The sequence below is a fragment of the Pyxicephalus adspersus genome, chromosome 6 (assembly GCF_032062135.1).
Source record: "Pyxicephalus adspersus chromosome 6, UCB_Pads_2.0, whole genome shotgun sequence".
Taxonomy (NCBI): Eukaryota; Metazoa; Chordata; class Amphibia; order Anura; family Pyxicephalidae; genus Pyxicephalus; species Pyxicephalus adspersus.
Window position 1 is genome coordinate 106828993 of NC_092863.1, and position 26251 is coordinate 106855243.

Here is a 26251-nt window from a genome sequence, read left to right on the forward strand (position 1 = left end):
TAAATGGCTTTTTTATATTATAAGTAAAACAAAAATGGCGGCCAGTCAATGCAATCTATAACTAGCTTCCAGGACAAAGACTTATGTGGAAAGAGGTTTCACAGCAAGCAATACAAACTATTAATATACCAGCTAGCCTTCAAAGAAACATGACACTAATAGAGTCACACACTATTAAAATAATTATTATCCATTTTTTTAAAGCGCCAACTACTGAGCCATTGTGCTGCCCTACTATAATAACAATGCAGTTATATAGCTCTGACATATTCCATAGTGTTGTACAAAAACAGTGAGCCATTCTTTGGTATATTAATTGAAATTTATTTTAAAACGGAAATATGAGAAATAAATATCAGCTTGTAGTGTAACACTTTTCTATGGGTCCATACATGTGGGGTAGTAACGCTGTTTTGTGTACAGATATCTAGGATTTTTGTTTATGGGCCCATTATTCAACTCATTTATTCACATATTCACCACCTCACATTGTAAAATGATTGTGTGCTCTGCCTTTGTATACTTTGTGTAATGTGTTTCGCTGTGGTTGTGTCTGTGTGCCATGGTTTGTGTGTTCTGTTAGTGTGGTCACTAGTGTGTGCTCCGAATGTATGTGCTACATGTGTTCCGAGTGCTCTGTCTGTGTGTTCCTTCTATATTCCCATACTGTGTGTGCTCTGTTTTTGCTCTTTATATGTCTGTGTAAGGCCTCTTTGTGTATTCTTTTTTTATTGTGGTCTGACTGTATGTGCTTATTTATGCTCTGATTGTGTATTGTGTGTGAGTATGTTGTGTGTTTTCTGTGCTCTCTTTGTTTATAGTCTGTGTGCTGTTCATGTGTGTTCTTACTGCATGATCTCTATGTGCCATGCCGCTGTATGTGTGCACTATGTATGCTCTGTGTGTATGTGTTATGTCATGTACTCTGACTGTGTTCATACAACACAACATTGTGTGCTCTGTCTGTGTGCTTGTAAGCATGATACTAAAAGTAACTATAAAAAAATACAAATCTTATTAGGAAGGCCCACAGTAAATAATTATACCAAGATGGTAACAGAGGTGCCCAAACTCCATGCAAACACCGTCCTAGGTGTAACTGAACCCAGGACCCCAGCACTGCCTGGGAAAATGCCAATTATTCAGGCACCCCACCCCCTCACATCACACAGAACATGGTAGCTATAAACAGAGATGTGATTTCCAAAGATCACGTATAGGGCTGTCCAATGAGATTTGGACTTCATGGAGTTCGGTCCGATGTCTAATAGAGTAAAATGTGGTAATGGGTGATTTCTAGAATTTATTCGTAGCTTCCTGCATGTTCTCATATATATTCTGATTATCATTATCTTCTGGAGGAGAATCTTTTCCTTCCTTTTTTTTCTCCTCCTGAAATACATAAAAATATAAAACTTCAGAACAAAATCCGCGGTAAATGTTACAAATGCTGAGTTGTCACTATGGAATGTACCAACTACTGGGGGGAACCATACCATGTGATGGGGGGAACGGCCATGAGATCCATCTGACCAAACATTGTGATGATGTTTTATGACACCGAAAAAATAGTCATATTGGTTCTTCATGGGACAGCTCTAAATGTTCGATCAAGGAAGCAATCACAGCTACATGAATGCCAGGAACACCCATCACGGCTATCCGCAAATGCCAATAGTTTGTGATACACTAAATGCAAGGTGAATGTCACCCAATTAGGAGATTCATCTACTTCATGTGATTGATGAATTGGGACCAATGAAAGAACATAGGAGAACTAGTGTTTGTGTTCGAATTCGGGCTGACCTTATATTTGACTCAAAAAATGGCAGTTCGAATTCGGGCAGACCCAAACCCGAAAAACACAGAATTTGACTTTGCGAATTTCTGTTTAAAATATGTTTAAAAAAAAAAAAGGCGAACTCCAGATGAACTCCATTGAGCGTTCATCCGAGTTTAGTTCCTACGGTCACTGGGCTGTACTTATCATTGATAAAAAAACAGCCCGGGGAGCATGGGAACTTGTGGTCATAGCTGATAGGAGGCACGGAGTGCTTTCAATCAGCTGTGACTGCAGATGAACTCTCAATGGAGAAACTCCATTGTGAGTTCGTCTGCAGTTCCACTGCGATCCCCGGGCACTAGAGGTTATTTAACCTGTAGTGCCCAGGGATCACAAACAGGAGGATTCGTTTGCAGCCCTGGGAAACTCCCCAGAGCTTCAAGGGAATCCTCCTGTTTGCGAGGTTATTTAACCTCTAGTGCTTTGGATTGCGGTGGAACTGCAGATGAACTCTCAATGGAGTTTCTCCATTGAGAGTTTATCTGAGTTCAGTTCCTACGGTCACCAGGCTGTACTTATCATTGATATCAAACAGGAGGATTCCCAGGGATGCAAGAATGATTGCAGCCCTGAGAATCCACTGCGATCCCGGGGCACTATAGTTAATTAACCTCCAGTGCTCGGGGATCACAAACAGGAGGATTCCCTTGCAGCCCTGGAGGATTCCTGATAGGAGGCACACAAATGCTTTCAATCAGCTGTGACTGCAGATGAACTCTCAATAGAGTTTCTTCATTGAGAGTTCGTCTGCAGTTCAGTTCCCACGGTCACCAGGCTGATAAGTACATCCCAGTGACCGTGGGAACTTTGCGGTCAGAGAGATTCTCTATCCAAGAACACATACTACAGTTACGCTAGGGCTGCTTGGCCCCCCTGATTGTTTTGCAGTTCTACACAGTCCCGAAAAACTGTTCTACAGAGTCCCGAATCCCCCCCCCCATAGACTTTAATTATGTTTGAATTCAGCGTTCGACCAACACTAGTCAGAGCTTTGGAAGAAACATTTGGTGTAATGATGTGAGATGATTTATGATGTCATTATGTACTTCATATAAAGTCAGATACTCACCACAAGTTTTCCCCTCTCCATCCAAAGAGTCAGCGGAATTACACAGAGACCCAACAGAACCAGAATTTTTATACTCAACATTGCGATAATGATCCCCAGGGATGACGATGACAACGCACTGGATTCAGAGGACACAAGGAAAGAACAGAACATAATCAGAAAATGATAAAATGAATACAATATCATAATATATTATCAGCTTTAGGTCCCTAAGGGTGATAACACTGGTCAACAAACATCTTCCCGCCAGATTAAAGTCATTATAGTTTATGTTTGATGCACAGATTCCATATACAAGTATGGTCATAGTTTTGATAGATTGGCTCTAGTTTGTGAAATGATAATCTCATAGAAAACTAATGAAACATGAAAATCAAGCAAAATAAACTAGATATGCCTAAGTATACAGAATGACATTTGTGGAATAATGTCAGTATATTGTATTTTCAGTATATTCCAGAACTAATCACACAGAAGTCATTGATAAGCTGAGTTTGTATGATTTCTGCTGATAGGACGGCTCCAGCAGTATTCTGCCATCATGTGTCTCTCCCATCTGATACCTTTTTTTCCTTCCTTTTTTTTCTCCTCCTGAAATACATAAAAATATAAAACTTCAGAACAAAATCCGCGGTAAATGTTACAAATGCTGAGTTGTCACTGTGGAACTGCAGATGAACTCTCAATGGAGTTTCTCCATTGAGAGTTTATCTGAGTTCAGTTCCTACGGTCACCAGGCTGTACTTATCATTAATATTAAACAGGAGGATTCCCAGGGATGCAAGAATGATTGCAGCCCTGAGAATCCACTGCGATCCCGGGGCACTATAGTTAATTAACCTCCAGTGCCTGGGGATCGCCACCAGGAGGATTCCCTTGCAGCCCTGGAGGATTCCTGATAGGAGGCACACAAATGCTTTCAATCAGCTGTGACTGCAGATGAACTCTCAATGGAGTTTCTCCATTGAGAGTTCATCTGCAGTTCAGTTCCCACGGTCACCAGGCTGATAAGTACATCCCAGTGACAGTGGGAACTTTGCGGTCAGAGAGATTCTCTAACCAAGTTTACATACTACAGTTACGCTAGGGCTGCTTGGCCCCCCTGATTGTTTTGCAGTTCTTTACAGTCCCTACACAGTCCCGAATCCCCCCTCCATAGACTTTAATTATGTTTGAATTCAGCGTTCGATCACCCAAAAATATCGGGCTATTCCACCGAATAGCTGCTGAATCGAACACTCAGCTGTTCGACCAACACTAGTCAGAGCTTTGGAAGAAACATTTGGTGTAATGGTGTGAGATGATTTATGATGTCATTGTGTACTTCATATAAAGTCAGATACTCACCGCAAGTTTTCCCCTCTCCATCCAAGGAGTCAGCGGAATTACACAGAGACCCAACAGAACCAGAAATTTTATACTCAACATTGCGATAATGATCCCCAGGGATGACGATGACAACACACTGGATTCAGAGGACACAAGGAAAGAACAGAACATAATCAGAAGATGATAAAATAAATACAATATCATAATATATTATCACCTTTAGGTCCCTTAGGGTGATAACACTGGTCAACAAACATCTTCCCGCCAGATTAAAGTAAGTTTAGGTTATGTTTGATGCACAGATTCCATATACAAGTATGATATTGGTTTTGCTAGATTGGCTCTAGTTTTTGAAATAATAACCTCATAGAAAACTAATGAAACATGAAAATCAAGCAAAGTTAAACTAGATATGCATACGTGTACAAAATTCAATTTTTGAAATACCTAATGTCAATATATTCTATATTCAGTATATTCCAGAACTAATCACAAAGAAGTCATTGATAAGCTGAGTTTGTATGATTTCTGCTGATAGGACGGCTCCAGCAGTATTCTGCCATCATGTGTCTCTCCCATCTGATACCTTTCTTCCATCACCTTTATATCTTGATGGATCCTCTCCCCTTGTTCCTCACTGATATCACCAAGGTTTTCTGGCAATGTTTGCATATGGAGATAGTGTACCTTTATACTCATAGTAGCACACACATTTATAAAGTTTAGGAGGAAGTTTTGTAGCAGTTCTTCCTAATTTTGTGCTTTATGGTTCCCCAAGAAGTTCCTGCCAACCATGGCATAGCTGTGCCAGGCAGAAGCTTCAGTATCAGTCATGTAACTTGTGACATTTCCATCATTTATCAGTTTCTGGGCTCCATCAAAGATTCCTGCTTTTATATTTCACTACTCAATCCAGGGAAGAATCTACAAATGTATTTGCAGCAATCACCGTCCTTGTTCAGAGCTCTAACAAATTGCTTCATTAATCCCCATGTGTAGTGGGGGGAGAATGATTTATTGTCAGCCATTGGCTCCATGTCGCTGCACCTTTTTCATGTTTTCCCTTGGAGGCCATGTCACTTTCTTCCAGTGATCCGGCTTTGCTCTCCCACAAGCAGATGAAACACGGGGACTTTGTGTATTCACTTTGTGTCCAAGTAGGAGATTCACCATTTTTATATCAACACATATGGAGCATTGGTGTTCATGTAGCAAAGCTTTTGTAAGACCATTCTGATATTTTCATATTCTTCTTTATGTTTTGTTGAGTGACAATTGGAATTGATGCATAGCAGTTGTCATTATGCAGTAACACAGATTTCATACTTGGAGTGGAACTGTCTATGAAAAGCGGCCAGTCTTCTGCTCGGTATTCTGGTCCTCCCATATGGGCTAGTAGTCCAGGGATGTTACAACACAAAGTCTCCATCTTCACTGAGATATGGTCGGCGTGCCACCTCTCTTATAAACCGTTATTTTATCTTCCGCTCTCAGACTTTCTTTTCTTTTAGCCCGGATGATAAAAGTTCAGATGATTGTTGTGACAGACTTAGGTCACGTATTAAATCATTGAGCTCTTCTTGGGAGAACTGCTGGTTTGATGAAACATATTCACTTCATATTCACTGCTAACTCCTGGATTACACTCCCTGTATATCCTCCATGTTGGATACAGGAATATCCGGGACTGAGCACTGCTATGGGAACATCAGCACCATGCGGCACAGGTCGTCTTGCTGATTCCATGTCACCGTACTCCCACTTGTGTTTCTTGTAACGATTCTTTTCCATTCCCAGCACACAAATAACAATCATTATGATGATTTCTGGGCTCTCCCCATACCATAGGTACACTGACACATACCATAGGTACAACAAATTTACACTCTACACAAGTTCTGTATACCATATGGGGAGCCATATGCCCTATAACACAACACATCACACCCCCCTATAACACCACCCTGCTTGGGGGGTGGGCACACCAGCCAGACCACGTCTCCTGGGGACATCACAGGCTCAGGGCGGTGGGCTGGTTGTGTCTATGGCAGGCTTAGACCTGCGATGGGAGAGTGGGTGAGTTATGGCATCATGGCGTCACTCTGGGCGGAAGTTTCTTCCCCTTTAAATGACACACAGCTCCCCACGCATGCACGGTCCGGAGTCCGTGGATTTAGTGGTCTGAGACCTATAAAAGGTTGGGGACCACTGATATACTGTAGATGAACCATATTGTAATTCCATTCTTCCTCTCTCTTCCCTCGCCCTCTCTCTCTTCTTTTTCCCCCCCTCTCCTCTGTCTCCCATTCTCTTCCCCCCTCCCCCTATATTTCTCTCTTCGCTCCCACTCTCTCTTCCACCATTTCCTCTCCTACTATCTCTCTCACTTATCTTCCTCTCCCCCCCTTCATCTCTCTGTCCACCTCCTCATTTTTCTCCACCTCTCCCTGTTCTCTCTCCCCTCCCCCTCTCTCCCATCCCCCTCTCTCTTTTGTTCTTGTGGAGGAGCCAACATTGTGCATTTGAGTGTGTCAGCATCAATGGCTGGGATAGGTGAGGAGAGGGCAGCACAAGCTAGCTGGCCTAGGGGAGCAAAAACTCTAAAACACCCTAAGCTCCAGTACCAGGCTGTTGGAGGGTATAAAACCCGGGGAAACGTGCAGCTGGTGCCCCCGGCTCCTGGAAACAGGAATTTATATTAGAACAGCAGGCACAGAAGGTGGAAAGTAAATAATAAAGAATATTCATTAAATGATGTATGTAATTGTAATTTGGATCAAATACTAATGAAGTTATACTTAAGATTAAACCATGAGTCATATTTATATGAAGTTTATATTTTTAGCATTACCATTATATGTTGGAGGTTATATCATGATTTATATCCTGGTGAATCAGATCTAACATTAACGTTTAGTAGTATAGAATTATGTAGGGATTTAGGAAATGTATTGGCCAATATTATCAATGAATTGCAATAAAATAACCTGGAAATGAAGTGATTACATGAGCTAAATCACGGTAGGTGAGATAAATAGGAAAGTTATTATTAAATACATATAGTTGTTAGTTAGGAATTAATATATTATATATTTATGTTTGGTTTTGACAATCACATAATAACTAATTTAGGCGTTTATTCATGCTTGAAATTGATAAAAGGTCTTCCAATGTTTTTATTATTATTATTATGATTAATAAGAATAATAATATAATTAATAATAACATCATGATTTATTATAACATTAGTTGGTGGTAAAAGACGATTTTAAATTAAAATGTAATATTATAATAAACATATAATAATAGATAGGTATAATATTTATTATAGATGTAAACTTTGGGTTTGGGTGGGGAGATCTGGTTCTTGGTATAGCTGGGCTCCCTCCCTCTTTTTCTCTTTCCTTTTAATAAAATAAAAACTCTGTTGGCTGATTTTTCTGCCTGATTATGAACCAATGGACAAGTGTGCTGGATTCTAGATATGAATATTTCCTGCCGGGGTGCTCACCATGCGGATCAACAAAAAGGCTTGTTAGATTTCAGATATGAAAAGTTGCAAGCTTAATAATTGTGTGTAAGATGTGTCACTAATTATTTAAAGTTGTGGAAGAAAATTTCCACATTACCAAGTTCTTCTGAAAAAGTTGCGAAACGCGTCAAGAACTATAGATTGGCTTTGATGTATGTATTTATATCAATGTACAGATATGCTGTATATTTATGAGCAATTTCTAGTATATTTTGCTTTTATGAATATTGGATGTTATTAATTGTGGTGCCTGGCAAATCCTGTATGAGTCCCATGTTGGAACAAGATATTATATAGTTGTGTGAGGATCAGTTGTGTGACCACCTTTACTTTGTACTTCCATGATTATTAATAGGATCAGTGTCTAGTGGAATGCAAACCCCAGCTGAAGAAGGTCCAGTACAGGTCAGGAGGAGGTCCTCAGCAGGTCCAATGATCTCGATAGCATCTCAGATGTCATCTACACAAACCCAAAGCCCGCCACCACAGACCAGATATCTGCTAGCTATTTCCACCCCCAATGATTCCTATTACTATTTCTGGTGTCTGAAGATTTGTACTTACATTGTAAAGCAGCCGTCTGTCCTGTCTGTGGTCACACCTGTGGAATAGATAGAACATTTCCTTATACATCAGATACATTGCGAGTATTATAATAAACCTGAACCATTACCTTCTCTTATTGACCCCCTTATGGTCTGTGAATCATCACCCTGGAAGTGTTTGTTATATCTGTCAATAAGTGTACAAAGTACCTGGTGATCTGGTGAAAAATTCAGACATGTCTGGTGTCCTCTGTCTGATTTATTATCAGCTGAGTAATAGGAAAACACACAGGGCAGGGCTGACACCAGTCAGATCAATGAACAAACTAATGTGTTGGTTGTTTTTGTTACTAAATGACCGGAGCCTGAGACAAATTCCCAGAACCCCTCCAAAATCTTCTGGAAGCCTTCACAGAGGAGTGGAGGACGTTGGGGAGGGTGATGGTCAAATATCACAAACTTCTGGCCAATAGGGTTGTCCTGTTCTTTGGGGCTTTCAGTGTCCACTATGTGTGAGGCATAGTTTGGTTTTATTCCATGATATAGATCATTTTTTTGACTAATACTTTTTCATAGCATGTAAACTCACATCTCTAGAACCAACATACCTCCAATGAGACCAGCCAAAGCACAGGATGACTTCTTCACCTGCAGGAAACATAACATTTATAGGGCATTTCTCTTGGGAAAATAAAGACAAGGATACTCTCAAAATGACTGAAGTGTTTAAAATTCAGCAGTGATGGAAATTCCATTGTCCTTGTTACAATATAGAGTTATATGGGGCAGAGGGAATCCCCACAAAACACTTTTTCATTCTAACTTTAGCAGTTTATTTGAATACAGTAATTGCACACAAGTTGGAAAGTTCTGGAAAATGCAGAATAGAGAATGGAATTAGAGAAAGTGACTGGGACATGGGGGAGCTTAGGACAGCTTTCTGCTTTCCTCTGTATGTAGTGTGGATTATTGGCTGGCCCCATTATCCATGGATATGTAATATAATGTCTAACCCCCCAGACAGATGGTGCTCTAATGATTAAGGAGACAAGGAGCAGTTGGTATGACACAGGTGAACATATTTATATCTAGGTGTACTTAGTGTAACTAAGCGTTGTACAGCGCAACAAAATCTTACACATTTTTGTGACATTTAGCAATCCTTCTCTTTCCGTCTCTTTGATGACTTACTTTCAGTCTGTATAGAAACTATCTACTGCCCTAACAATTGTAAAAACTTCAAGGTATCTAAAAGTGTCTTCTTGTAAGGAGATGTATTCTGCACATTCCAATGGGAGATATCTGTGGTCATAGGTGACCTTATCTAAGTGGCTTCTAAGATGATTCTACATTATTTTTAATGTAAACTAATCAGAGTGCTAGAAGAAGAAAGAAACCAGCCCATTCGGGAGAGACCGTGTGCAGAGTCTAAGGAACCAGCCTCCGGCTTCACCAGTGCACCCCATAAGGGCTCTCCATTGACAGTTCATCTGCAGTTCAGTTCCCACAATCACCGGGCTGATAAGTACAGCTCCATGACCGTGGGAACGTTGCCGTCAGAGCTGATTGGAGTTCAGTTCCCAGGGTCCACGGGCTGTACTTATCAGCCAAGTGACCATGGTAACTGAACTGCAGATGAACACTCAATGGAGAAACTTCATTGAGAGTTCATCTGCAGTTCCACTGCGATCCCTGGAACTAGGGGTTAAATATCCTCTAGTGCCGGGGATCGCAAACAGGAGGATTCCCAGGCCGGCAAGAATGAATGCAGCCCTGAAAATCCACTGCAAATTAACCTCTAGTGCCGGGGATCGTAATGATTTCCTTGATCTTCCGATGGTTTCATGAAATCGGTTCGCCAAAATTTTCGCGAGAATTCCAGAGACATATTCACTCATCCCTATGAATGACCTCAGAAGGCTTGGAATGCATTATGCCAGGCCATAAATAGGCAAATGTCTCTATAAGAATAATAGGTTGGATAACAGGTTCTTAACTGAACTGATACCCACTGGTGACATTCTGGTAGCATGCCTAATGGACTGAAAGAGTACATGAGAGGTTCAATAGGATGGGCAGAAGACTAGCCAGGTCAAAACATTGGTAAAATTGCTGAAGTGTCAAATTGGGCATCAGATTGGGGACAGAAGTGTTGATTGACAATCTAAAGCTTTGCAGAAAGTGTGCCTCCAAACAACCACCAACAACAAAATGCTTAGTGATTACATGGCCGAATAGAACTTGTATCTCCCATATAGATAATTTTGACCCATATTGAATTTGTCTAAATCAATTTAGTCATCACAACTTATTCCACACAACTCAAAACAACAGTTAAAAATATTTCATTTGCAAGGTGAATGTTGCCCAGATATGACCACTAATATAAAAACTGCATGTTGGCTACAGATCACACTATGTTAGATGTTTTATCTTTGATCCTTTACATAAATATATTTGCTTTAGGCAAGAAAAATATCATCACATATTCTCAGCTTGATAATGACAGAAAGTAACTTACCCCCTTCCAATGACTGGTGACCCGAATGTAGACGGTATAGTTGTGGTTAGGGGTAAGAGGGGCATTGTGGAACCCATTATAATGTTGGTTATCCCCCAGGATGAAGGTCCGGGGTCCGGTGAGGCTCTCAGCGGGTAGAACAGCTGCAGTATAATGAGTTGGAATCCAGCTGGCGTTGTAGATGGTGTTACCGTATTGTTTACAATCTTTGCCTAAATCCTCATTGTGCCCAATGTAGACAATAATTTCATAGGAACTGTAGATGGAAGACAATTCATTAAAGATTTAAACTTGTGGTTTGGTCTTTTAACTATTTACAAGTGTATTACAATCAAGCTATTTAAGTATGTGAACCTCAATCTTAGGTGCCAGTCACAACCACCCAACAAGATTGTCCATTTTCAACTTTGATTTTTTTTGTACTAAAATACTGGATTTTTTTTCTCATTTATGGAATGATTTTGTTAGGGTTTCTTCCTCTGACAGGTGGCATGGGATTACCTGGGACATGGAGTCTACGTGATGAGTGGTGTTTGGCAGAGCACCCCCCAAAGGGTAATGAACCGATAACTACTAACCATGTCACCAGGTTGCAGCCCCTAGGTTTTCCCCACTTGGGATGAGCAGGATAAGGTAACTTTAGTGTAGGGACACCTAGCAAGTACAGGGCACGATGGGTCTCAGTAGGAGGAATGGAGGCCAACAGGTAGAGGCCTATGCTGGTGGCTGAGGTCAGGGCAGACTGCAGAGAATAATCAGGATCAGGTTAGGGCATAGAGAAAACAGGCAACAGAGTCTGTGTTGAGCCAGGATCAATACCCCAAAATTCTATCAAAGCAGAATAATTCTGGGTAGAGTAGTGGATAGCATGGCAAGGAATCAGCAACCTGTACCTAAAACTAGAAAGACATAAATAGCCCTTGCAGGTGCATGTGTGTGTATGTTCATTCAGCACACGTGACTGCTAATGCACGCATGTGAATTGGCATAAGTCTCATGCGATGCTGAACGTGTACACATTGCTGCACATCTCTGAGAGTAATTACTGAAGGACGCACTCTGGGCATAAAGGGGGACTCACTAACAGCATGATAACATTGCTCCCCACCCAAGGGCAGCCTGCTCCTAGTGCTGGGTTTCTCAGCATGTGCCTGACAAAAACTGAATATAATCCTATTCCTAGAGTTCAGAAAAGCCTCATCCTCAATATTTTTGCTTTTATCAGCTAGGAATGAAGAAGGAGGAGCAAATGATCTGCCCACAAAAGGTTCCAGAAACACATTTGAGACTGTAGATGTGGAAAACTAGATGAACCTGAAAAATTTGGGGAGTTCGAGTTTAATGGCCATTGGGTTTATCATTTGAGGATAAAAAAGTGGCCTACGAATCTGAAGCTCAGGTTTCCATAAATGCAGCGTAATCTCAAGCTTGCCATGGAAAGCCAAACCATATCCCCTTCTTTGAACTTCAGAATGCTCCTTTTTCTGTTGACACTCTATTTCCAACTAAGGTCGGAAAAGCTTCAGGATGGAGAAACAAGATCAAATCCTTCCGGACCTATTGGTACCATAGATTGAGTTGGATAGCTTGGCAGCACAGCTGGATGAAACCCAAGGTTGGTATGAAACAGGGATTGTAAAGTAGAGGAATGTACAGAGTTGTTATATGCAAATTCTGAAGAGTTTGGCCCGATCGTCCAAAGAGCCTGATGGAAAACATCTCAGATACTGTTTAGGGTTTGTTTTTTCACCCAATCTGCCAATTGGTCTGTGGATGATGACCAGATGCTTTTAGAACCTTGAGGTAAACTGGACCCCTCTATCTGAGATAATATCAGGTACCCCAAAAAGACCCATTCTCTCTTTTAGAAAGACCTCAGCTGTGGTTGCCGCTGACAAGTTGCCCCTTATTGGCAGAAAGTAAGCCATCTTGATGAGTCTGTCAATCACCACACGACATGATGTGCAGTACTTGTGCAGTAAAATGTTCATTGCAGCCAATCTAAAGTCTTGGATGTTCTGAAGTGGAGTGCCAGAGGGTCATGGCAGTACTTAGGAACAGGTACTTTTAGATCTTCTGGTACAAGGATCTTTTCCTGGTACATTGACACGGGTGAAATGTGAGATGTCCATCAAGATAAATGGGGGAGAAGTAAAGCTTCCAGTGCCCAGGGGAAGGACAGGGGAGCTCGGTCAAAGATGAAACTACAACTGAAAAAAGTCCTAATATATTTCCTTATAAAGTTGGCAAAAAAAAAAAAACAGACATTTTGGACCCCTTCTCTATCTACTGGAGCTTGCCAATTTACTATGGCTGAGATCATCTTGGGATCCATGGATGTTCTTTCAGGGAGATCACTAGTCCTATGAACTGGATAGTGTCCATTACAAATTTTTATTTTAAAGGTTTGGTGAAAAAACATCAGGTGCTGAACCAGCCAAGAACCTTCCCAATGTGGATTTGATGCGAGCGGATAAAAATATTAGGATATTATTTTTTATTAATCAAATAAACGGCCATGAAGATGACAGGAAAGTCCCCGAAGATGTCAATCACAAAATGTTGGAATGTTGCAAAGCATTGCACTGGGCAAATGGAATAACAACATATTTGAATTGCGTGCAGAAAGCCGTCTTTCCCTCATCCCTTTCCTCATTGGGTTATAGGCTTTGAGCGGAACTTGCTTGGTAAATGTTTTTAAACTCTAAATGAGCTCCTAAATCAGTGGTGGAGGTATAGATTCCTAATTTTGATTTGGTTTAAATCTCTGTAGGTAATACAGGGGGGTAGACTGAAGCTGATGGGTAAATGTGTAAATAGAATCTTGGTTCCTGAGAGTAATTCTATGTGCCAGTTGTAAATACTACGAGGAGTAAGGGAATCTGCCCTTTTCTTGTTGGATACGTTCTTATATTTATGATAGGTGGGTGGTGTAAGATCCTTCATGGCTACATGCCCACACATCAGTTTGGCTTAATTATCCCGGCAAAAATGATTGATATGAGAGGGGTATGTGCGTGTAATGCCCAAGATGACTGGGAAGAGAGGGGATGGAATGATGTAAAAACTCAGGAATTTCTGGTAACCTGGAGGAATAATGGTCAGGAGTGTTAGTGCACACATGTGGATGCACAGAAAGCCTTGCACAATGTTGCGCACACTCGCACGTAGCTGCACATCTCTGTAAGCAATGACTGAAGAGCGCACTGCAGGGGCACACATGAACAGAATGGTAGCAGATTTTGTGTTCATTTTCAGGGTTTTGCACAAGTTTTTCCCTATCCATATATAAGTCAAAGATATTCCATACAGTATGTGCTGTAGGTGGGTGATTATCTGCCACTGAGGTTTTACATATGTCAAAGTGATACATTGGGGTAGGGTGTGCTTCCGGGTTGTCGTCTGTATAACTAACATTTTCAATTTAAATAGGCTGGATACAAGTTAGGTACATAAAAACAAAAGGTGATTGGTTTCTTTGTAAAGCAGACACAACCCAAAAAGAAAAGCCTGTCCTCTGCCAGCATTCTGTAAGTACGGACCTTGGCTTTCTATGTGGAAGCATCATGCCAAGGGTTGAATCATGGCTTGGTTAGTTGTAACATTATAAGTTTGACTTGGACCTCTGCAAGGAAATGACTTCCTTCTCTGCAGTATGATGCCGGGGGACAGGCTTTTCTATGTAGACTGTGGCTGCCTACGTAATAAACAAACGGTAACTTTTCTTCTGATGTACCCTGCATATATTTATTACATTTTATTTGGGAAGTGAGGATAATCTTATGGCATGGCAGATGCTCATACACAAGACACAAGCTGACACTTCTAGACAAACATTAATGTCTTACCTGATTGGTCCATTCACATCCGGGACCGGATAAATCTGTAATGTGGAATCCTTTCTTAGTGTGTTCTCCTTATGATATGGAGGATCTGCATGGTATAATACATAAAATACAATAACTTATTACAGTTTTCTACTACAGTTCAATAAAGAACTTTTTTTAAATAAAGGTATCGATAATTCGTTTTGTATTACACATTCTAGAGGAAGAGGTTCATTCAAATTTCGAGTTTTAATGAAATTAAATTGCTTATTGCCACTTACCAAAATCAAGGACAAATCATTTTAAACAGGAGGTTCTTGCAAACTGGAAAAATGTGGTGAAGTGTTTGAAATACCAACACCAATAAAATGAAGGATTTATTTTTCGGTCCCAATGAATGAATTATGCCACAAAATGAATTAATAAAAACATAAATAAATGGTGGAGGATGAGCAGACACAATGTGAAGGATGACAAGAGTCCACTTCAGTCCCTGGAATAACAGTTAGGTTAATGTAATACAGAAATTGTATATTAGTGTAGATAAAGGGGTTCACTTGCTACGAAACTGGGCAGGGAAAGGACATGGTGGCAGTGGAAGGGAATGGGTTAGGGCTCCTCTTTACCATTTGAGACAGCCAATCACCACCTCCAATGTCACCCCTCTATTTGAGCACACCCCGAAGAGGTTGACCCAATGGACAGTGACACCAAGATACCAACTTTCCCAGGTGATATGGTCCAGGTATTTGTGGGGAGTTGCATCTTGTAACCAACAGAGAGATCAAGTGACAGGGACATTTACCACATGTTGGTGTAGAATGAGGACTATTGTTCTGGTAAAGTGATGGCAATTGGGGATCACCATTAGGGCTCTAATCAGCTCACTAGCTGTCGGAAGGAATTAAAATTCAACAGCTCAGCTGCAAGACAAGTAAACTTGGCAGAAACCTGTTGTATCTGAATTAGGGGTTGGATAGGTGACAGACATCATCCTCTGGAAGAGCTCAGAATCACAGGAGTTGGCATTGGGTGCCATAAGGGGCATAGGTGTATTTAGGAGTTGAGGCTACTAAGGGCTGGGTGCCACTACCAGCTTGGCCTGCAAAGGAAAGATAAGAGCTAAGTATATCTGCCGTGGCAGGTACAGATAGCTGAGGGTCCATCACTTGGCCTCATGTTCCTCCCTGACCACCTGTGTTTAAGCATCCGCAGGAGGCCTGCTGCTAAATCCCAGTGTGCAAAGTGGTACCCATGCCCATCATGTCATACTCACTTCTTATTATTTACTGAACTTTCTCAAGGGTTGCCCCAAACATCTCCATTATGCCCAAGACTAGAATAATAATGAGATGGCACTTACATATTTTAGATGCAGAGGGGAGCAATTTTGTGGTGGTGCTGCCACTAGCAGACACTTTCTGAGAATAGTGACTCCTTCATCAACCACTCCAAAACTTTCTCAGCATTGTTTGGAGGGGACTGTGCAGGCACTGGGGCCTAAAAATACCTTCCACATGCCTGACCTGAATACTCCAGTAGAACTTCTTTGTAGCCATAACTTGTTTGTTTTGTAAAAATAAAATTCAAAGTTTATTCAGGCAGGTAGGGGTCATGATCGTGTGTTTAGTGTTATGTTCTGATCCTTGGTGCAACCTTTTCTTTTTAACCCACAAACCTGAAATCTAAATCTATACTATACAAAGGAAAAAAAACAATATAGACAATATTAGATGTATACAAAAACACTAAAAACAAATACACACAAACTTCAACTATGAAAAAATTGTTACAAATGTTTCAGATCTTTAAAAATTACCTTCAATATCACTTTCAATGAACAATGTTGTCACCTCCCCGACTTCGGCTGATGTTAATCCCTGGAGGGTGATGGTGTAATTGGTTCCATACCGGAGGGGAATTTCATATTCTGTCACATTGAGGGGAAACTGGAGGGATTTATCCACATTGAAGGTGTGATTGTAATCTCTGCTGGCTGAGATGTTCATCTACGAGGAATAATGTTAGATTCATGTACTTATACAATAATCTACACCCTATAGGTACACACAGCACCGTATGGAACGCCTCTACGACAATGTGTGCACCCCGTAATTGTGAAACAGCTTTTTGTTATTTGAGGAACTTTCCTTCTTCATATTACATCAGATCCACCATATACGAGTAGATACATTGCAGTGTGAGATATGTTGGGTGGGTGGAGGTCCAGTTACAGAACTCTGTCTTCAATATGTAAAAAGTGATTGGTCAATATGGATTTGGGAATAAACATACAAAATGTATCTTTATCTTACCTGGAATCCAGTGACTGTTACCGAACCATTAGACAATCTCCATCGTATTGTGTTATCTTCCATTGATGGAGATTTCATTATTTCAGGCTTACCAGGCACTGGGTGGTAAATAAAGACAAAGATTATGGATTGTAGTCAGAGTACAATGTCCATATACACAAATGTCCCAGCTGAAGAACCTTCACTTCATTATATAGCAGGGCTGGCAAAATAGTCATTTAGGTGGACAAAAGACATAGGTCCGTCAAGTCCAACCACTAAGGAAATAAACATAATAGATAGTCGCAGATATAAAACTCTATAGACAGCTGATCCTGAGGGAGGCAAAAAAAAAACCCTTTTAAACCCCGGGTTCAATTCCCTTCAACAAGGGAAAAAATTCCTTCCTGATTCCATGAGGCAATCGGATGTTCCCCGGATCAGCAGTCACTGTTATTTTTACTTTAAAGCCTTAATCCCCAGTTATATTCTGTGCTTCTAGAAATCATACAGCTTTTTCTTAACCTCCCCAGCGGTAACCCCGAGTGTGACTCGGGGTAGAAAAAAGTTGCTACAAGCGGTAACCCAGAGTCACTCTCGGGGTTGAAACACCTAGGGAAGGTTAGTAAATAGAGCGCTTACCTGATCCGCCCGGGTCCTGGGCTGTCCAGCGCCGCGATCTCCGTCTTCTTTCTTTTTCCTGCTTGTACATCTGATGAGTCAAGTACTTTACTAGCTTTAGATATTGCAGCTTGGCATTGCATGCTGTTATTAAGTCTATGATCTACCAGAACCCCCAGATCCGTCTCCATTTCTGACTCCCCCAAATGTAAACCTGAAAGTAGTCTGGCCAGGATAAATACATAATCTGTGCTTGAACTATGTCAGCAGAATGTGACATAAAGGGTCTATTAGATCCCCAATATGTCCTTTCGGAATATATTATTCTTTTTAACAGCCCTCTTGACAACAGGACAACCTAGAGAAACCAGTCTTATTTAACCCTCAGATATGTAGAGTCTGTAGAGTTCTATTTGCTATTGATGTGTGTGGTATTATTTCAATAAGCTACCAAAGAGCACTTGAAATCTCCAAGAAATAAGGTTGTGGATGTCTAGTTTCTAGTTTTTATCCACAGTGAAAGTAGACATGTCTGGGGCAAACCAAATACAGTGTTTTATGAGAAGAACTTTATACCAACTGTGAAGCATGGTGGTGGAAGTGTTTTGGTCTTTGCTGTTTTAGGTTGTGGACAGCCTGCAGTCAACTAAAATCTCTGTATCCTGTCTCTATCCTATCAAAGTGTGTTGTGTAAGACCCCCTGTTGGAAAGCTCAATTTAAGGAAATGTTTTTGACTGATCTGATCAAAGATCTGATTTAAATCCCATTGTAATTTTGTTGTTGTATATAAACCAAGGAGTTCTGGAGGGAAAAACACTTTTTAATGGAAGGAATACTGCATGGAGGACCTGACATAAGCATCTGATTAAAGCTCTCCAGGGCTGGAGAGGATACACGTTTATAAGTGAAGCTGGGTGATCCAGCAAACCTGGAATAGATCTGGTCCACGATTCAAAACATTTGCTAGTAAGTAGCAAAAGATTTTAGGAAATCCATTACAGGTTTGCTGGATCACCCAGCTTCATTGATGAAAGTCTATCCTCTCCAGCCATGGAAAGCTTTAATAAATCAGGGCCAATGAGTTAATGTCAGACATCGGTGGGTTATGCCGTTTGGTGGGATTTGTTAGGGGGTCAGCCGGTACAGATCCCATATTTTACTCTTTCTGAGAATGATAACTGACAGAGTGAGACAATACTTGTACAAGAACAGACAATTCCTCACCTGACTCCGCCGTCATCACATCTGTGCTTGGTAGATTATAATACATCTGTTCTGTATCAATGGTGGTGTCTATTCTATACAGAGTGAACGGATGGAGATCGGTGAATGTCACACTTTTTCCATTGGAAGTTGTACATGAAATGACATTTCCATAATAATTCCTCACAGGACAACATTGCACAATAAATTCCCAATGATCAGGACATGGCGGAGTGCAGGAGATCCGGGCACTGATACTGGTCGGGGTGACTCTCCAATCCATCATTGTGACTCCTGAGACAACATGGAGACATTAAAGTGTCAGTGTTATAGAAGATCTGTCAGTGTATGTGCAGAGGACGGAGATCCCCCGCTGCCCTCATCTATTAATGATATCATGGGGGAATCTGAGGTCTGGGGGCATCACATAGCAGATAGAGGGGGGCAGAACTATATGGGGCCATCACTGAGATATAATCGGGGTCTGTGAAGAATGGGGGATTGGAATGTACACATCCGGGGGATTTACTAAAGGAGTTCAGGCTGTTCACCTAGCAAAGGAGTTAATACCTCTGCAATTATCACATAGCTCAGTGAATGAGTAAATTGAATATTATATGCAATACTGCAGTGCTGGAGTTTGTGTGTCACTTATAGTTTCTGGAGCTGGAGGACTTTCATTTAGTTCCAAGCAATATTCTGGGGCCACCAAACTCCTTATACAGTAAAAGGGATCATAATAAGTAAAACACATTACTTCCAGATCCAGCTGCAGGAAGCTGAACTACAATAAATGTAATTGTGTTCTCACACTGTGTAAAGGATGGGCGTGTCCTGTGTTGTTGTACTCACCTGTACAGGTAATAGTGGGTGGAGTCCACTCCTGGGAGGTTCCGGGTTTGTCACATCTCACTGTATCTGATGATGGATAATATCCAGATTTACATTGAACTGTCACTGATTCTCCATTATTATAATATTCCTTTTTGTAGGTGAGACTCTCCACATTTCTTATAGTTGGCCTTCTACACTGAGCTGTCGAATGAGATGATAAATCCAGATCATTATACATTGTATACAGCGTGATTAATAACGTGCGTTGTGTGTGATGGGGCTGGGTCGGTTGTTGGACTGAGCTCCTCATGGGAGGTTCCTGGGAACTCCTATCAGGAAGTCAAAAGTGCTGAGCTGAGTATAGAGAAATGCTGACACTGCCATCACCTGCCGGCTAATGTGTAATGTTATTGAAGTTTTATTAATGTTTTGATTCAGGTGTCTAAAATGTTGCTTACAGTATAATTTTATTTCCATCAAATATTTGACAGACCTAGTATTTGTTTTTTAGCTCTTTTCTTTGCAACAATTTACCTTCTTTACCCTGAAATTTAAATACAATATATTGCAGCTTACTTCAGGTAACCATTCACTATATTGTATCTATGGCTGTGGGTTTATTATTTTCCTAGGACAATAGGCTAAGCTTCCATACACCAGCAGCACCCCATTTTGTTCTACCCCAATCTCCTTAATTTCAGCTAAAAAGATTTTTTCCCCCACATAGACTTAGCAGAAACATGGGATATTTCACCGAGTGATAATATTGTCATACTGAGACAAAGATTTAATTTTAATTTAAAGCGGGCAGGAAAGGGTCGGATATACTTTACCTGTCATCCAGAACCTACCGCTGGTGTAAATACTTCACTATAAGAGGGGCACATACAGCCTTTGGACCCTTTCCTAACACCCCAAACTGTCTGTAGATAATTTAATAAAATATATTTTACCATTGTACTCACCTGTACAGGTAACAGTGTGTGGAATCCATTCCCGGGATGTGCGGGGGTTCTGACATCTCATTGTATCTGATGATAGATCATATCCAGGTTTACATCGTACTGTCACCAGCTCCCTCTTATTATAATATTCCTTGTCATTGGTAAGACTCTCCACATTTTCTATGATTGGTTTTTTACACTGAGCTGTGGAATCAGAAGATAATGATAATGATTGATATAAAAATGTTGAAACAAGCAAAGTCATTTCAGTTAAATACACAACCCAATTTTTTGGGCAGAAAGACATTTTTTGTTGACTGGTTAAATTAAAATTGAAATTTTTTTTGTATAATGATCCATGATTTAATCAGATTCACTTTACCTAAAGGAAAAAGTCATTGAGGACCAGAGTGAGTTTAAGTCTTCCTGACCTATGTGTGTCCTTATTTTACAGCCAGATTATCCGGCCCTAAGAAAGAGCCAATGGCCCAATGGATGTCCAGAAAACCCAGCTATGATCTTTACATTCCTGCAGCAAATCAAGGAAATAGCGCAGATGGTTAGAGCTGTCCACCCCCCCACAACTTCACAAGAGAGGGTGGACGTTTGGGAAGTTGGTGTCCTATGGGGGCAATTATAGTACAGGCGATGCAAATGGGTGAGCATTGCCATCCTCATCAATATCAAAGAGGGATGGAGGGCCAAAATGACTATGTTGCTTAGGGCCACATTCTGCCTTAATCCTTATCAGCCTAATTCTGCCATTATAAAGCCTGGAAATACGGATCTGGAAGGAGTCTGCACCCTCGGACTTCTTCAGAAGAAGGAAGTGGTTATGCTGGCAGCAAGTCTGACACATTTCAGACTGACTTATGAAACATGAAGATAAATGTCATTGATTATATTTACTTCCCCTTTCTCCATTAGTTCACTCTTAAAAGTTTTTACTATTGCCCATATCTGGGCATAAAATATTAACCAGTAAAAGAAAAAAAGTTCACCAAAAAATGTCATTTTCAAACTGCGTCTACTATTTTCAGGCCTACATTGTGCAAATCATATGTAAATATTACTAAACAATATGAAAATAAAATGGCAGATAGAAGACTTGATATATAATTATAATGTAGTATACTATATTGTCCCAAAAGTGTACACTGAAGTTTTTTAGGGCAAATATTAATATTATGGTGTCCTGTGTTGTACTCAGCTCACCTATACAGGTAACAGTGGGAGGAGTCCACTCCTGGGGGGTGCGGGGGTTGTCACATGTCATTGTGTCTGATGATGGATGATATCCAGATTTACATTGCACTGTAACCGATTCTCCATTATTATAATATTCCTTGTCATTGGTGAGACTCTGCACATTTCCTATGGTTGGCCTTCTACACTGAGCTGTGGAATCAGAAGATAAATCCCGATCATTATACATTGTATACAGTGTGATGGATAACGTGCATTGTGTGTGATGGGGCTGGGTCAGTTCATATGCCTAAAAGGTTAAAATGCCTACTTTGGGTGAAAAATAACTCAGAAGCATTTTTTAGCCAATCTTAGTTTGTCGTCAGTCTGAATGCATATTTGTGATTTGTCCACCATATTTTATGGCACAATGGGAACCGGTGTACACCTAAATACTAAATACTTTGATGTCACTTCCTGATCAGTCACAGATTTTCCCTGACACTGCTAAGAACATTTGCATTTTATGATGGTGTAAAACAAAGGTTTCTTTAGCCGGTTCTAGCAATTTGGGGGTTCTGTATTGAGTCTTATGAAAGCTTCTCCTTTAATTGTGTTGTTGGAGGTTGAGATGGTTCAGTATCTGCTTGGCATCGAGGACAGGTAGCTGAAAAGGTCACAAATCCAGAACTTATTGAACATAAATTGGTCTGCATTGGTGGCTGACTGTGTAATCTGCTTGGGAATGACAATTACACTCATGGGTGGACATGACAGCACTTGGGTGGTATACTCGCCCAATTCTGGCCAAAGGTCCAGTTTCCTGGCTCAGTAATCCATGGAGGGGAGAGGTAATTGGGTATTTCAGGACATATATTCAGGAGGATATATAAGTTATATTATTACCATCTGGTCTATCTGATTTTCTAGATTACATCCCATTTCAATGTTGTTTATTCAAGATAACAAAGGAAGTTTGAGGGGTTGGGTGAGAGGATTAGGACTAAAAAAAATAGGGTGGGGGACCCCTGTACACACGTCAGGGGCTTTCCATAAATGTAAATGAACAAGCACGTATTCTCACAAATGCACAGAGTGAGATGGGTGCTGTTGGCTTACATTTGCAGGAAGATACGTCACTTGGCCTCATGCATCATCAAGAACCTGGAAGAAAGAAGATAGAAGGTGGCCATTTGCCATGTAACAGGGAGCCCCAGGACAAAAAAGCAATGCTGGATTCACTGGGTGTGGAAAGTACAATAATCTCCCTGGGAGTATGATTAATGAGGGTCCTCAATTTTCACATGCCAGGTTGCACAGATGCCCAGCTGGCATTGACAGGGAAAGAAGACGAGGGACATCGCTGGAGGACGCGGCTGGAATGTGGGAACTATGTAGGATTTCCCAGGTAGGATCTCCCTGGAAATTCCACCCCGAGTGTGGCTCTGGGTTACCACTTTTGGTATAGAAACTCCATCCCAAGCCACACTCGGGAATACCGCCAGGGAGGTTAATAGAAGGCTTTCAGCAAGAGAAGGTAAGTATTTGTTTATGCAAGTTCCATTTGAAAGAATTACACTTTTATTAAGCAATAATACACCCATTACATGCCTTCCAGTCTTCACTGGATGGTCCAAACATTATTGAGAAGTTATCATTCCTGTAAGCCACAAATGGAGAGTTTAATGACATAAAGCTTGACTAGCCAATTATCATAAGACGCCCAATGGGTGACAGTAAGAAACCATAAGAGGGGACCATATAGTGGACCATGGGGGACTAGGGTGGACAATCAGGTGGCTGCGCCAGTGCTGATGCTGGTAGTGGCTATTGCCTTTAAATGATAAGTTATGATCTTGAAAGTAGGGGAAAAGGGGTTAACCATTCTGTATGCTGACATGGAGCTGTCAGGAAAATATATAATTGATCTTTACTTTAATAGGAATATATCTTCCATATTTTCTGTAATACTAAATAAAATGTGTATTTCTGCCACAGTGGTGGATCTGACTCCAAACTTGCTTTATTATTACTGTTGTATTATCTACTAGATTGACATTTGTCAAATATCATGTACAGCTCTGTATCTGAGTATGAAATTCTGCAATGTGTTTTCTGGAGAAATATTAGATCAGCTTTTTGTGTTTTTAAGAATATTTAAAAAATTTTGATTTTCTTTGGAAAAATTAGAACCGCTCACCCTATATGATGATATGTTCTATCATAAATGTTTATTGTCCCCATTATCAAGTGGGGAATAAAGGATATAAATATTTATTAAACAGAGTTGTATTTGTATGGTTACATTGAGGACTGAATGTAGACATACAAAGAGAACCTTTCCATGAGGATGACCTTCTTTGTACAAATGCCATAATGGCGAGGTGCAAATCATTTGAATGGAATATGGGAGGTAGGAGGTTAGATAAAAAGCTCCCATACATTTATTTGGAAACATAAATATGCAGTGAGGTTAACTGGCTTCTCCTAAAAATTGACCTTAGACTACATTAATGACATATGACTATGGGAGGGACATTAGATTGTGAGCTCCTTTGAGGGACAGCTAGTCACATGACTATGGACTTTGTACAGCGCTGCGTAATATGATGGCGCTATATAAGTACTGTGTAATAAAAATCTTAATAAGGCTGGAAAAACCTAATAAATGAGAAAATATGTTAATTGTATATAAGCATAAAGTACACTGTTGGCTGGAAATTTCCATCCTGTTTGGTTTTGCATGTCCTGGTTCTTCATAGGAGATTATATGATAAGGTTTATATGAGTTTATCAAATCTCTATCAGTATCGGTCTGTGTGTGGTCAGCAGATAATGTTCTCTTGTCTAGGAAGGATCTGAAGTTGTCACACTGAATGTACTATTTATCTTAATATTTCTATGCGCAGCATTACAATATCATACTTGCAGGTTCAGAAAAGTCCAGACCATAAAAAATGGAAAGCACCGGTCTCTGACTATCAGTACATTCCCCGTCTCTCATTGCTGGTATAAAAGTTAAATATTTATTTAAATTTATTTATTTAAAAAACTTTCCAATGAGAAGTAAGAGAAATCTTTTTTTCATAATCCATATAGAGAATATATATATATATATATATATATATATATAAATGAAAATATAGAACTGTCTTCCCCATAAATAAAACTAAATAAAAATGTTCAGTGAACCAACAATAAACTTCTCTTTGTCCAAAAATGAACTACTGGTCCAACAAGAAATCTTGTTTGCTGATAACTTCCTCTGCTCTCTGTGTTGCACCTTTGTCAGTTACAATGTCCCCAGATATCCATGAAGATTATGGGACCTCAGCCCTCAATATGGAGACGTGGAGGGGGTGTATTTCAGTGGGGTGTCCGTGCTATGGAGTAGATGGCATTTACCAAAAGTGGTTCAAGGAGGGACAAAGTGGGGAACCAGTGACTGATGATATCAGACCAGTGCTGTGATGAATTACAATTTCCTTTACGACAAGTGCATAGGTAAGTTATTTTCCTGGGAAAGAGATGCATTATGGGAAAAAGGTAGCAGGATGCATTATGGGAAGAACGCCGCAGGATGCCTTATGGCAGTGGCAATGTGACTTAAAGATCTGCTGCTAACACCTTGGTCCCAGACTGATTGATTTATGGAGTTCTGGCATCTTCTGATCCGTTCATACTTTCACATATAGGGCAGCATGTAACCTTTCCTTCTGGAAATTCAAGGCCAGGATCACACCAAGCCATGAACAATTGGATTAAGGTTTGGGTTGGATGGTTGGGGCTTTGGCATATAGTTTGCTTGTTTATTCCTCTGATGAGGTTTTACTGATCCAGCCAGCTATCTGTGCTGAGCCCTTCTGGTCCTGTTTGCTGGGTTTGAGAGCGGCCCCACATGAGTAATGATTACATAGTCCAGACATTGATCATAGTGATGTTAATATGGCCTCCTCACTCCTGAAGAATACCTACAAAGTGTGTTGAGTATTTTGTCTCCTCGAGCAGCTGAGTACACTAAACTAGAAAATACAATGACGACGTTGTAGAATAATTAAATAAATATTCTCTCATTCATGGCACGTGTACGACTGGTCTATAAAGGGAATGACATGATTATGTTGTAGCATTGTTTTGCGTTTTGGTTCTTTTCTATATTTGTTCCTAATTTCAGAAGTGATACCCATATATTTATTTCCTATTAGTGTCTATGATGGTTTATGGATATCATTTTGTCCATGCCTTTAAAATCCCATTTGTGCCGATTTGATTTTCTATGCCTGCTAACATATTAGGGATGTGGTGTCGGTTACCATCATCCAGTGCGTTATCCTAATTATTGTCCTGCAGTAATATTGTATGTTGTATCTTACCTTTCCCCTCCCGAGGAATATCCCAAGCCCGCAGTTGGTGGAGGAGACAGACGGTGATCAGCAGATGGGGCCACAGTGCCGACATGAGGAGAGGACCCCCGGGTACAGCCAGGTTAGGCAGTGTTATCGC

General features: G+C 40.5%; 1 protein-coding gene across 1 annotated transcript; it reads right to left on the reverse strand.

Moving 5' to 3' along the window:
- Positions 1–300: 300 nt before the first annotated feature.
- On the reverse strand, positions 301–26251 carry LOC140332344 (uncharacterized). The gene is made up of 13 exons (XM_072413617.1): positions 26122–26251; positions 21779–21961; positions 20585–20767; positions 19638–19820; positions 18807–19079; positions 16982–17079; positions 16486–16675; positions 14688–14772; positions 10840–11095; positions 8927–8966; positions 8338–8374; positions 4260–4377; positions 301–1392 (listed from the first exon to the last, which is right to left on the reverse strand). The coding sequence occupies exons 1-13, from the start codon at positions 26204–26206 to the stop codon at positions 1297–1299; spliced, it is 1827 nt and encodes a 608-aa protein (XP_072269718.1). The 5' UTR covers positions 26207–26251; the 3' UTR covers positions 301–1296.

What these genes read in the sequence shown, in the direction of transcription:
- LOC140332344 (XM_072413617.1), bottom strand. Translation starts at nt 26,206, where the DNA reads ATGTCGGCACTGTGGCCCCATCTGCTGATCACCGTCTGTCTCCTCCAC. An exon ending in TAACAGTCACTGGATTCCAG is followed by an intron (nt 16,676 to 16,981) that starts GTAAGATAAAGA and finishes TATTCCTCGTAG; the next exon opens with ATGAACATCTCAGCCAGCAG. An exon ending in TGGAGAGGGGAAAACTTGCG is followed by an intron (nt 1,393 to 4,259) that starts GTGAGTATCTGA and finishes TATGTATTTCAG; the next exon opens with GAGGAGAAAAAAAAGGAAGG.